The following is a 13977-nucleotide window of genomic DNA, read 5'->3' on the forward strand; positions in this document are numbered from 1 at the left end:
ATAAATTTTAGATTTTACGTTTCCGAGTTAAGGGGTTTTATTCATTAAAAAAAGGGGGATTTTCCAGTTTTCGGACAATAACTCAAGAATGCTTTCACTAACTTGCAAGAAATTGTGGTGAATTGTTTATATCTATTGACATGAGCTCCCTTTCGATTTTTATAAATTTTAGATTTTACGTTTCCGAGTTACAGGGTTTTATTCATAAAAAAAGGGGGATTTTTCAGTTTTCAGACAAAAACTCAAAAATGCTTTCAGCAGTTCTTATGAAACTTTGGTGAATTGTTTATATCTTTTGATGTAAGCTCCCTTTAGAATTTTATAAATTTTGCATTTTACATTTCTGAGTTATGGGGTTTTATTCATTAAAAAAGGGGGATTTTCCAGTTTTCGGTCAATAACTCAAAAATGCTGTCAGCAATTCTCATGAAACTTTGGTGAATTGGTTATATCTATTGATGTAAGCTCCCTTTTGATTTTCATAAATTTGTAATATGACATTGAGAATTAATTGAACTTAATTTGTTTATAGTCTGAGAACAGATTTACTAAGTATTGCGCAACAGCACAGTGTATTGCACAACAGCAAGAAATCTTTAATTGAATATAAATTCAATTTATATAACCAATTTCAAGTTCTTTGACTACAATTATTCAGGAACCTATAATATGTCGAATATTTAATTACAATCCAAATTCAGACCTGTATCAAGCTTGAATATTGTGTCCATTCTTGCCCCAACTGTTCAGGGTTGGACCTCTGCAGGCGAATCCAGCTACGCTCAGCGAAGCAGTTTATTTTTGTATTGTGCTACCTTTAATAAATGGTTAATAACTGTAAATTCAGATATTATTCCAATGTTTTTATTAATGCGAACAATGTGACAGTATCAGGTTTCCAATAATGAAAAATCTTTTTCATAGTTTCAGTAATGACTTTCCATTCACAAAAAATTAGCAATCTGGCTTTTTTACTGGTAATCAGTGATTCGCAATAATAAATGCTCACATTAATTTCTGAATTTACAGCATCCGACTGGAACTTAAGTAAGTAGCAATGTTTTTACTTAGATACAAGGTTAATTTAAAGAAGATATTACTGGCTATTGGGAGCTGTAGGAATAAAATTTCACAATCTGAAGTGTTAAAACATTTTTGTGGTAGCAGACACTCTCTTATTGTATAGGAAATAGTAAATGTAAAACTTTACCGCTAGATCTATGTGTCAAAACTTGAATTCTGTTGATCAGCTATTTTTGGTATACAGGACAAATAGTGGTATCTTATAATTGTCACCTCACTGTTAAATCACTTTTGCTCTACAAGATTAATATATCCCTCGCTCTGAAGGAGGTAGGTATACTGTTTTACCCCTGTATGTCCATCAGTCCAATGAAATGTCTGAAACATTTTCCCCTGGAACTACAAATCAGTTTTTCCTGAACTTTTGTATCAGGTTTTTTGTGAGCATGCTGAACTGAGTGATGCTTACCTGTATTCAGATTCACCCTTCCTTGACTTGCTGTTATTTTCATGACATTTTTCCAGGTAACTAAATATATGAATGTTATGAAATTTGTTATAAGGCTTCATATGAAAATGCTTAACTGTGTGATGCATATTCATAATCATCATTCACCATCCTCCTATTAACCCAATCCTTATTTATTCTAACACACAATGGCTAGGTATGTAGTTTTCATCTCTGACATTTTTTTTGGAAACTTCAAATAAAAGTGTTTTTTTTTTGTTTTTTTTTTTTATCAAAGCTTCATGTTACCATGCAGTACCATGTGGTGCATTTTCATATCCATTGCTCTTCATCTTTCTGTTTACCAAATCCTTAAAAGTGGGGGTACCATTAGTGAGCTCACAGTTCTATTTGTTTTTAAAGTGCAAAAAAAGTTGTTAAAGTTATATTTTAACTTGTAACATATGGATGGCTGTATCCTTTGTACCACCGTGAAGACCAGGATATAGTGCCCCTAATATTTTGAGGTTGCATGGAGACACTGCTTTTTCATGCCTTTGTTATATTTTTGGTTTTCAGGAAAATGATAAATCATTATCATATTTGAATAGAAAAAATGAAAATAGATAATTTGTTGATTGATGCCTGTTTATGAGAACAAATGATCTGTTTACAGGGAAGTGTTCTGCTGCTGCACTGGATGTGTTAGCCAATGTCTTTCGTGATGACATATTACCAGTGTTATTACCTATATTGAAAGAGACATTGTTTCATAATTCGTGGGAAATCAAGGAATCAGGAATATTAGTGTTGGGAGCTATTGCAGAAGGTTGTATGACTGGAATGATTCCACACCTTCCTGAGTTGATACCATACCTGATCAGCTGTCTAGGTGATAAGAAAGCTCTAGTTAGATCTATAACATGTTGGACATTGAGTAGATATGCTCACTGGGTTGTAGGACAACCACATGAGCAGTATCTCAAACCATTAATGGAAGAGGTATGTTTTTTTTCTTGAATTTTGTATACTCATTATATTTTAGGATGAAAGATCTTTGAAAAACTTTTAATTATTTGAGAGGCAACTAGAGCAGGGGAATGTAACCTTCTGGAAAAGAAAGCTAGCTGTTAAAAACTTTTAAAAGAAACATTTCTGCCAAATACATTTCATATCTTTTTGAGGAACAGTATTGAAATTTTGTCTTTAAATAGAAGGACAAATAATATATTGATTGAAGAAAAAGAAAAAACAATTTCTGTTGAGGGGCAGTATACTGGTTTTCATCTGTCCATCTGTTGTCCATTTCATGAAATGTTCATCACATTTTTGCACAAAGCATCTTGAAATATGTGAGCATTAGCGTGTGATGTGTTCTAAGATACACCACTCATTAACTTCCTGTTTGCTGAATATTTATAACAGGAGTGTCATTAGTGAGCTTATTTGCTCACATTTCAAGTCACCTTGTTGCAATTGAGTAATAATGCATCTGAATTCTAATAAATATTGCTTAACTTACAAATTTATTGTGGTAGGAGAAGGGTATATCTTCAATCTAGTTTAAACATTCAAACAAATTATACATACAAAATATCTTTTTTCTTCAGTTGTTGAAGAGAGTATTGGATGCCAACAAGAGAGTACAGGAAGCTGCTTGTTCAGCATTCGCTACCCTGGAGGAAGAGGCCTGTACAGAACTGGTTCCTTATTTAGGCTTCATACTTGAAACTTTGGTGTTTGCATTCAACAAATATCAGGTTAATTATTTTTTGTTTAATATTTGACCCATTTAATTACTTTCATAATTAATGCAAATTAGACCATGAATTAAAATGAAAGAGGTTACTTTTGTCTACTATGTAAAAACATGTCCCATGCTTAACTTACAAGTCTTAGTTTGATAATGCATAAGTCATCATTGATTCTTACACTTAATTTTATTAAAATATATTTTACATGAGTACAACTAGGGCACAAGTATTGAATGCCATTGCTAACGTTCAGTGTTATACCACAAAAAGATAACCTTCTATAAAGTAAACATAGAAACTGACTATGTATTGAGCTACATTCATATGATGTTGAGGTAGGTTATTGGTTACATATTGATATTAATGGCAAAACAGAAATATTTGAGGGAGAAAATATAGAAAAAAAGATCTTGGTGATTTTTATGATGATAATGTCAATGTGACAAGAATGACTGATGGATGAATCATGTTTGTATTCGTACTGTCTGAAAAAAGCTGTCAAGATCTGTACATTTAACGCTTTACCTCATTTTTTCTTCAGATTACTTCTCATATCAAAAGTCTTTAAAAAATCAAAACAGTATGTGTTCCTATATTTAAGCAATATAAAAAAAGTTTGCAGACAATGATTTCATTTGCATAAAGAAAAACATCCTAAACTCGTCAAAAGAGGATAATAAAAAAATTTTGCTTTGAAATGCTGAATTTATCTTCCTTATTAATTTATTTGAATGGAGACACTAACTATGATTTCCGTATTTTTACAGCACAAGAACTTACTGATATTATATGATGCTATAGGAACTCTGGCAGACTCTGTAGGCCATCACCTTAACAAACCGGTAATTATTATAAATTTCAATAGTCTAGTTTTAGGTTCCTGTTATTTAGATACAATATAATGCACAATGATGTAGTTCATGTTTCAAACCTTTTCATGCAATATGGAGTTGTTCACATCAACTGTCTGCCATTTGTTTTCACTCAAAACAAAAACTGTTGGAGTACTCAATATATACATTTTTATACGCCCGTTTACAGGACGTATTATGGTATACCGTTGTCCGTATGTCGTCAACATGTCGGATAATAACTCAAAACTCTTAAAGCAATTTTCATGAAACTTCGGTGAATTGTTTTTTTTATTGACGTAAGCTTCCTTTCAATTTTTATAAATTTTAGATTTTACATTTACGAGTTATGGGATTTTATTCATTAAAAAGGAGGGATTTTCCAGTTTTTTGACAATAACTCAAAAATACCTTGAGCAGTTTTCATGCAACTTTGGTGACTGGTTTATATCTATTAAAATAAGCTCCTTTAAACTTTTTATGAATTTCTGATATGACATTGAGGACTTATGGAACTTTATTCGTTGAAAAAGTGACGGGCGTATTGTGCACTCATGGCGCAGCTCTTTATTAGTGGTAGATAAAGTGCACATTGGAATTGAACTTCATATTATTGAAATGTTGAAAGTGATCGAAATCAATTTTGTTGTATTGCTGAACCATGAAAATGTGTACATCATTAAATACTTCAGAGTTCAAACCCAGTCATAAATCGGATGAACCATGCATAATGCATAATGCTTTATGATCCAAGTTTTTTGTATGGAAAACAAAGTATTCATGAAAAAAGTAAGCCATTTTATATATCAACAATACCAGAGTGCATACTTTCATGGTATATTCTCATAACTTTCAGGAGTATGTCAACATGTTAATGCCACCACTCATAGAAAAATGGAATGTCCTGAAGGATGAAGACAAAGATTTGTTTCCTTTGTTAGAGGTATGAAAATATATATATAGATTTTCTTAAATGGATATATTCAAAGCAACTACATGTGAATGTAAACTTGATTTTAAAGTAGCCTGAAGTAAAAGTTTTCATCCATTTAGAGAGGAATATATCAACTATTTCAGTAGATAGCTTGATTTTTTAAGGGAACACTTATATATAGTGCTTATTTGCCGCCCTCCTGCAAATTGAAGAAAGTAAGGTTTGCACTCGGTCCGTTCATCAGTCTTTGGTAAGTTTTCCCCAACTTTTCCTTAATGCTTCTATGTAGTGATTAGAAATTTGGTATCTAGTTGGCCTGCAGCTGTTGACAAAATCTAAATCTTTAAATAAATATTCTGACCAAATCAATGATGTGTGGAAATTCTCAATTTCATTATTAACGACTTAGTCAAATATAAGTATAAACTCATTGTATGCAAAGATTACAACTAGTAGGAGACATTGTTGTGCATATGCAATACCCTCAGAATGCTTGTCTAAAAGATGTTTTTAAGGTTTATAAAATATATAATCATCTAAAACATTGTATAACTGTTTTGAGGGATGTTCATATCTGTGTTACTGTTACATTTATTCCAATGATCAAATGCTACTCTGTATATAATATGTTTTCTGTTTTAGTGTTTGTCCAGTGTAGCTACAGCTCTTCAGTCTGGTTTCCTGCCATACTGTGAACCAGTCTACAGAAGATGTGTGTCTCTTGTAGAACAGACATTGAACCAAAATTTTGTAAGACATCATTCATTCTTACTAGCTTTATTAAAATATATTTTTTTATTAGTATTGAAAATAATAAAGTTTGAATATAGAAGTAAAAGCAATCTGCACTATACTGGCATAAATATTGAATGCCATTGCTAATAATCAGTGTTGTAATACAAAAATACAAAAGATAAACTTCTATGAAGTAAACATTGAAAATTAATATGAATTGAACTATATTCATTTGTAATTGAGGTGCATTATTCGTAAGATAGTGAAATAAACTGCAAAATGCAAACAGAAATTGAGAGAGAAAAAAATTGAAAAAAATGATCTTGGTGATTTTTATGATGATAATGTCAATGAGACAAGAATGACTGATGGATGAATCATGTTTGTATTCGTACTGTCTGAAAAAAAAGCTATCAAGATCTTTACATTTAACGCTTTACCTTATATTTTCTTCATATTAATACGAGGATTGTATATCATGTAATTTTAACATTGTCCTATGAGCATTTACATTTGTCTGGTATCAAAAAGTTTTAAAAGATCAACATATGTTCTGATATGAAAGAGAAAGTTAAAAACCAGAGATAACTTTTCAAGTGCATTATAAGCAGGAAAGGTCTAATGATGGTTATGCGTATATAGATTGGAGGATTTTGTTTGTAGCGCCACAGTTATGGTGTCTTGCAGGCTAACCAAACCCAACCAGACCAAGTAGATCCTCCAGATAAAGACTTTATGATAGTGGCATTGGACCTGTTAAGTGGACTAGCTGAAGGACTAGAACACCATATAGATTCCTTAGTAGCTAATAGTAACATCTTGAAATTACTGTATCAGTGTATGCAAGTGAGTTGATTCAAAGAATATGAAATGACTTTGGTGACAAGATTTAAGAAAAAGGTTTAGTAGTCAAAAGCTTCTGTGTGGTTTTCACTTTATTTCCAAGCAGATGGAATTTAAAAAATAACAAATAATAGTTAGACATGGACTTCCTCAAATTCTTGGTGGGTCTATAGTGAACTATGTTCTGGAGATATTGGGGAAGGCCTTTGAATAATTTGTCTTAATTGAAGCGTGTTCAACCAAGTTAAAACATAGCAGCTTAGATATGAAATCACTTTAACTTTGCTGTAAACCAAAATAAGCCTAGCGTTCTCTCCCAGAAATGATAGCTTGTAACTTTGATTTTTTCATCACATATGAAATTTATATTTTAAGTGTTTGCATTTCCAAATCAGGCAGAACAGAATTATATATTGCCTTTTTTGTTAAAATTATTTTTAGGATTGAGTATTGTTATTCATATTTGCAGTAACTATTTATTTGTTGAATTGTTTAATTTGTTCTCCTCTTGAACATACATGGAAAATTCAAAATTTGAACATCAAGTTCAGATTTTATGAATGAATTTTCTACTTAACACCTGATACTTTACATATAGGATTTATCTCCCTTTGACTGTTCAGACTCGCAAAAAAAATTAAAGCGTATTGATGACTCTCATCTCAATCATATAATCATAGTCACCAAGACGCATGCGTCACCCTACCAAATCAGTTTTATTTTCTGGTCATTATACCAAATAACCATAGAAAAAATATACTAAGTGGGGAGGTAGGGCGGGCAATTTCTCAGGTGGTAAGTAGAAAATTCATTCATAAAATCTGAACTTGATGTTCAAATTTTGAATTTCATTTCATTCATTTTCTACTTACCACCTGATACTTTACATATAGGATTAGATTACAAAGCCTTACCTTCCATTGGAGGTTGGGTAATTTTTCTATGGCTCTGCATATCTTTTCTTCTCTCTCCTTATCTCAGTAGATGTTCAATTTTCTATTTACAACTGTACATATTTACAATGTTCTTTTTTTTCTATTTTTTTAAATTTTTTTTTTTTTTTTTTTTTTTTTACTGCATCCAAGCAGAAACAATAAATTTTAAATTGTCTTTTTAGTTAAAACTTTCACATCCACATTTCTAAAGTAAAAGTTGTATCTGTCGACCAATCTGCCGATTCAAGAATACTTTTCATGCTTGCTCCATTAAATAGAGCCCATGATGGTCCAATCGCTCTAGTGGAATGTGCATTCACTTTAAAATCATCATCTCCATAGGCCATTTTAATCGTATTTACAATCCATCTTGCAATGGTCTGTGAAGAAACAGGTTTAAAAGGTTTCACTAAGGATAAAAACAATTTGCCTTCATCTTTTCTCACTTTCTCAGTTCTCTTTAAATAGATGGCAATTGCTCTCTTTGGATCCAATTTCTTATTGTCTTTAAAACATGGTACAAAAATTTTTGAACCATAATGATTCTGTCTGTCCTGTTTAGACAATCCAGGTCTTAAAAAAGTAATACCTCTACTTTGAATATTGACAAAGCCCTCTCCAATCCTTAACGCTTGAAGGTCTGAGCATCTCCTGAACGTCGTGATTGCTGTAAGAAAAATAACTTTATAAGTTACAAATTTAATCTCAGCTTCACGTAAAGGTTCAAAAGGTGATTTTTGTAACATGTCTAGAATTTTATGCAAATCCCATTCAGGTACTAATTTCACTTTTGGTGGTCTTGAATTGAATACCCCTTTTAGCAATCTAATAATATAAGGATGTTGACCAATGGGTATATTGTCAATAGGTGATAAAAGTGATGAAAGCATTGACCTATATCCCGCAATAGTGCGATATTGTAAACCTGATGTATACAAAGATGTAAGAAAATCTGCACAATCTGCTAGATTTGCTGTATAGGGATCTTTTTACCTCTCACTACACCAGCAATTAAACTTTTTGAATTTGCTTGTGTAATCTTGTTTTGTACCAGATCTCCAGGATGCCCTGAGTATCTTTCTAGTGTCTCGTGAAAAGCCTTTATCTCTGAAATTTCGGTTGATAACAGCCATGCTGTTAACTTGAACACTTCTGGGTTTGGATGATAAATTTGTGTTTTTGGTTGATGTAGAAGATTTTTTAGTAAAGGAATGTTTATTGGTTTTGCTATTGACTTTTGTAGAAGTTCTGTGTACCAATGTCTTCTTGGCCACAGTGGAGCAATTAGTATTATCCGACATTTGTACTGACTCATGTGTTTCAGAACTTTTGGTATTAGGCAAATTGGTGGAAACGCATATGCCCACATGTTCTCCCACGAAATTGTCAATGCATCTACTGCTAGGGCCTTGAAATGCGGAATCCAAACACAAAACACTGGTGCTTTGTGATTGTCTCACGATGCAAACAAGTCGATCATTGGATTCCCCCATATTGAAAAATTGTTTGAACCACTTGATCGTTCAGTGTCCATTCTGTTGGGAATATTTTGTTGCGTGACAACTGATCCGCTAATATATTCTTTTGACCTGCTATGTGAGCTGCCCTTAGAACTATTTTGTTTTTGATTGCCATTTTCCACAAGTCCCAAGTCTTGTAGCATAGATCTATTGATCTGGTGCCCCCTTGTTTGTTCACATATTGAACTACTGTCGTATTGTCGCTTTTGATCAGAACATTTTGTCCCTGTAACTGAGGTAGAAAATGTTGTACTGTGCGATGTACTGCATCTAACTCTAGAATATTGATGTGTAATGATTGTTGGGTTTCTGTCCATTTGCCCTGAAAAATCTGACCCCTCATGTGACCCCCAAAACCTGTTTTGGAAGCATCTTTGGTTATTGTTATATTGGCTGACCACTGGTGAAGTGATCTGCCCTTGGCTGTGTTGGCTCTGTCTAACCACCATATCAAATGACTTTTTAGGTGTAGTGTAAATGGTATTTGACATAGTAGGTCTTTTGACGAGGGTTTCCAGAAATGTAGTAAATGTAACTGGATAGGCCTCATAAAAAGTCGAGCATTTGGGATCATTTCTATGCATGATGCTATTAAACCCAATAGAACCAGATAATCCCTTGCTGTGTTGTGCCCTGTCATTAAATTTTGAATTGACATTTCTAATTTGGTCAGTCTCTCTGAAGTTGGTGACACAATTTCCTTTTTGAAATTGAAAAGTGCTCCTATGTATGTTATTGACTGAGCTGGGATCAATGATGATTTTTCTAGATTGACAATGAACCCTAACCTTTTTAAAAGATTCAGTGTTTTCTCTCGATCTAATACAAGACTGTATTTCTGCATATTTACTAGTAACCAATCGTCTAGATATGTCGCTAGCCTTACATTCTGAATTCTTAAATGAGCGGCTATTACTGTTACAATCTTTGTAAACACCCTTGGAGCTTGAGATGGGCCGAAACATAGTGCTACAAACTGATACATTTTGCCCTGTATACAGAAGCGTAGGTATTTTCGATGTGATTTGTGAATGGGTACATGTAAATATGCATCCTTCAGATCGAGAGACAAAGCCCAATCTTGAGGTTTTACTAAATTTAGGACTTTTGTCAAAGTGTCCATTTTGAAGTGCTGCTTCACTAAATACTGGTTGAGGGGTTTCAGGTTGATTACTGGTCTCAAGTCCCCCGTTTTCTTGGGAACTAGAAAAAGAGTACTGTAAAAACCTTGACCTATTTCGGATTGAGGTACTGTCTCTATTGCACCCTTTTCTAACAATGCGTCTACCTCTGATAAAATAATAGGAAGACTCTGTGTATTGACTTGTGTCTGCTTTATACCTGTCCAATGAGGTTCTGTCTGAAATTCCAACTTGAGACCTTCTTTTAGAATTTTTAAAATCCATTTGTCGTCTGTTATTTTTTCCCATTCTCTTACAAAAAACCTCAACCGTCCCCCCACCGGTATCTGGGGAAGCAGCGCTAAAATCTTGGCGTCAGGAACAATACTTATTTTTGGCATTAGAAGAAAAACTTACCCAAGGTTTATTTGTTGAGTTCTGCTTTGCTGTATATGTAGCTCCTGACTTGAAATCAGCTGCCGGTTTCTTTGGTATTTTGAACTCATTGTCAAATTTCCCTTTCTTAAAACCACTGTCATTTGTTTCATTGGTACTGGTTACTTTCCTCTTCATAGGAAGAGAGCTAGGTACCCTTTTTAAATTCGGTAAACACTCAGCAAGTTGTTTATTTCTCTCTGTCTTTTCCTTAAGTTTCTCGTCAAATTGAGAACCAAATATTCCCTCAGAAGTAAGAGGTAAAGACATCACAGTATTAGCATAATCTTTTAAATCACTAAGTCCTGTCTCATACATTGTTGCTCTTCGCCTAACCATATGGTGAAAAGAACCAGTCCTAGACATTTGATCGAATGTTTTTGTAGATAACGCAAAAATGTCTCTCACATTTTGCACAGCACCATCTAAATTAGGTGTATCAGACTGTAAATTGTCCAATAAAATACCAAGTGCCTGTTGTGTATAGCAAGATGTTATCAAACCCATTCTTGCCGCTAATTGTCCCTGATATGCAATTTTCTCTAAAGACTTCAACTCTTTCCTAAATAAACAAGGAACTCTAAAGCTGCTTTAGGTCCAAATCTCTTGACTAACAAACTCTCTACGGTATTGTCAAAAGTAGGCACATTGAAAAAATTTTCACAGCTAGTGTCTACTGGAAAACTTTGTCTATAACTGTCTCGAAAACAAGTTACCTTCTGAGAAGTATCTGACCTCCATGCCCCTTTCAAAATATCAATTTGATTCTGTTCTAATATGATACCAGTCTTGTCTTTGGAGCGATATGCATAAGCATCTTCTCCAAACTTTTCTCCTAGAACATTACATCTAGTTTTCTGATTAGAGTCTGTTGTACTAGTAGCTGTACTTGTATTCTCAGGTTTGTTACCCAAATACCTTTGAAACCTTTCAGTAGATTTTACACCTTCAAGATCCAGTAATGATCTATTGTCTATACTAGATGCATATTCTGAATGTTCAGATGCATTTTCACTGAACATAAAACCACTATTTTGTCTTTCATTGTCTGACACACAAATTGACAAAGTATCTAAATTCCCGTGATTTGGCTGCTCATCAGCAGATATCAGGGGTAATATTGGTCTGCGAGCTGCACTACATGCCTCGTCTGTGACCGTTACAGTTTCTGACCTAGCAACCCCCAGCTTCGGGTTCTGTATGCCTTTCAACTGCCAAAATGTTCACTAGTTGACCTAACTTTTCATTCAAAGATGAATATTGTTGCTCTTGCTCAGCAAACTTAGCATTCATACGACCTTCTAAGTCATGAACATCGTCTTTTTTCTTTGAAGACCTTTTCTTACCGCTACGGTTTTGTTTCTTTTCGTCCGCCATGTTGGAAGTTTCTGACATAACAGAAGCGCTTTCTTCATCTGCTACAATATCAGAGCCTTCACTTCTCATTCTGCCACGTTTTAAATCAAATCTTGAAACAACAGAAGTTGTTCAAGAACGTCTGAACTCTTTCGCGCAGAAAATAAAACTGATTTGGTAGGGTGACGCATGCGTCTTGGTGACTATGATTATATGATTGAGATGAGAGTCATCAATACGCTTTAATTTTTTTTGCGAGTCTGAACAGTCAAAGGGAGATAAATCCTATATGTAAAGTATCAGGTGGTAAGTAGAAAATGAATGAAATGAAATTAGAAACTGGAAGTGAAGCAAAAAACAATTAAATCCATTTATCAACAATTTTTATGTGCAAAAAATAAAGCCATGAACATGTCTCTATTACCGTAGTTGTACTTTATATGGTTGGAATATTACCTGATGGATGTTTTCTACCATCTTTTAATATCTACATTGACTTTTGATGATGACTTTTCATACCTTATGATTGTAATAAATGATTGTATTGGTATTCGTACTGTCTGAAAAAGTTAACTTAAATTTTATATGGAAACTGCATTAAAAACAAACATTTGTTCATAGAAAATTAAATTCCTAATTACAGGATCCTATGCCAGAAGTACGACAGAGCTCATTTGCCTTGCTTGGTGATTTGACAAAGGCTTGCTTTCAGCATGTTAGACCTTGTATTGGTGAGTCAACAATCAATTGGTGAATCAAGATGGAGATAAAGTCATCTCCAGAATAAACTTTTTATGTTTAAAAATAAAAAATTACATATCCAAGTAAAGATTGATATAAATCTTGATAAAACTGTACAGACATATTTTATTGAAATTGATGCATACAATAAATGCAAAAGTTTGCTGTTAATTTAGCTTCTTATGTTTTATTTTCACTCCTCTGTTGTCTTTATTTACATGTGTCAAATAGACATCTTATTATCAATATTAAAGTAACTTTCTGTTTAACGCATGCGATTCTTTTTTTAGGGGAATTCATGCCAATCCTTGCAGCAAATTTAAATCCTGAGTTCATATCTGTGTGTAACAATGCTACATGGTCGATTGGAGAGATTTCAGTTAAAATGGGTATGTCATTGAAACAAATTTTATTACAAGATGTATCTTATCAAAAAAGGAACTAGTTTATTACAAGTGTAAGGTCATGGTAAATAAGACTGAGGACTGCATACTTAATATCATGTGATAGAGTGCAAAAATATGTAACAACATGAAATAAGATGATTTGGTATGATTGCCAATGAAACCAGTTTTCATATTAAAAGTATTAGATAAGTTAAGATTATGTTCACCTTATGAAAAATTAGAAATTCAGTTTTATATAGAGGATCACTATTAGTGCTGTTTTCACACACTCAAAATGAAAGTTTCAAGAATTTCACTAATAAAGAAATACTTATTAAAAAACAATGAAGTTGTTGCTAAAATAGCCATTTGTAATGGTAGGAATTTTTTTTACAGGTATATCAACCGTTAATAATAATAATAATAATTTAATTAATGGAACAGGAAACGACATGCAGCCCTATATTACCATGGTGATAAGTCCACTTGTAGATATTATAAACAGACCTAACACACCAAAGACATTGTTAGAAAACACAGGTACGTAACTTCCGAAAAATGGTAATTTAAAACTTTTTATACATCATTAAAAATAAAAAAAAGTCTTAAATTAAGTTTTACCTAAATAATATTTCTGGTATCTGCATTGCTGAAATTTAGACATGAAAAATTAGGAAATTTTCTTCACATTGATCCTCATGCATGCATTCTCATGATCATTTTTGTAATTTTTTCCTGTGTTCATAATTTCATAAAAAAAAAAAACTGCTTAAAAACACAGTGCACAGTTAATGTGAAACTTGAAAGATGGGATTTTTTTTCCTTATATATTGTCTAATTTTATTTACGTAATAAATTATTTTGTTTGAGCTTTTGTAGTTGTTGTTAAAGGAAC

The 13977-nt window shown here is 32.9% G+C and overlaps 1 protein-coding gene and 1 long non-coding RNA gene across 7 annotated transcripts in view; one reads left to right on the top strand and one right to left on the bottom strand.

Moving 5' to 3' along the window:
• Positions 1-13977, top strand: part of LOC127711763 (transportin-1-like) — a 63548-nt gene that overhangs the window by 33063 nt on the left and 16508 nt on the right. For 2 of the 6 annotated variants that reach the window (XM_052217885.1, XM_052217919.1), the window contains exons 10-18: positions 2148-2473; positions 3082-3231; positions 3993-4067; positions 4933-5019; positions 5653-5760; positions 6409-6591; positions 12599-12686; positions 12987-13085; positions 13479-13622. In XM_052217885.1, coding sequence (XP_052073845.1) covers positions 2148-2473; positions 3082-3231; positions 3993-4067; positions 4933-5019; positions 5653-5760; positions 6409-6591; positions 12599-12686; positions 12987-13085; positions 13479-13622 — 1260 coding nt within the window. The remainder of the gene's footprint in view (positions 1-2147; positions 2474-3081; positions 3232-3992; positions 4068-4932; positions 5020-5652; positions 5761-6408; positions 6592-12598; positions 12687-12986; positions 13086-13478; positions 13623-13977) is intronic. The other 4 variants (XM_052217900.1, XM_052217927.1, XM_052217893.1 and 1 more) reach the window with 3 other exon arrangements.
• The window catches only part of LOC127712942 (uncharacterized), a 52897-nt gene that overhangs the window by 27030 nt on the left and 11890 nt on the right, over positions 1-13977 (bottom strand). The gene's annotated exons all lie outside the window — the stretch shown is intronic.

The sequence above is a fragment of the Mytilus californianus genome, unplaced genomic scaffold, assembly GCF_021869535.1.
Source record: "Mytilus californianus isolate M0D057914Y unplaced genomic scaffold, xbMytCali1.0.p SCAF_1, whole genome shotgun sequence".
In the NCBI taxonomy this organism is placed as follows: domain Eukaryota; kingdom Metazoa; phylum Mollusca; class Bivalvia; order Mytilida; family Mytilidae; genus Mytilus; species Mytilus californianus.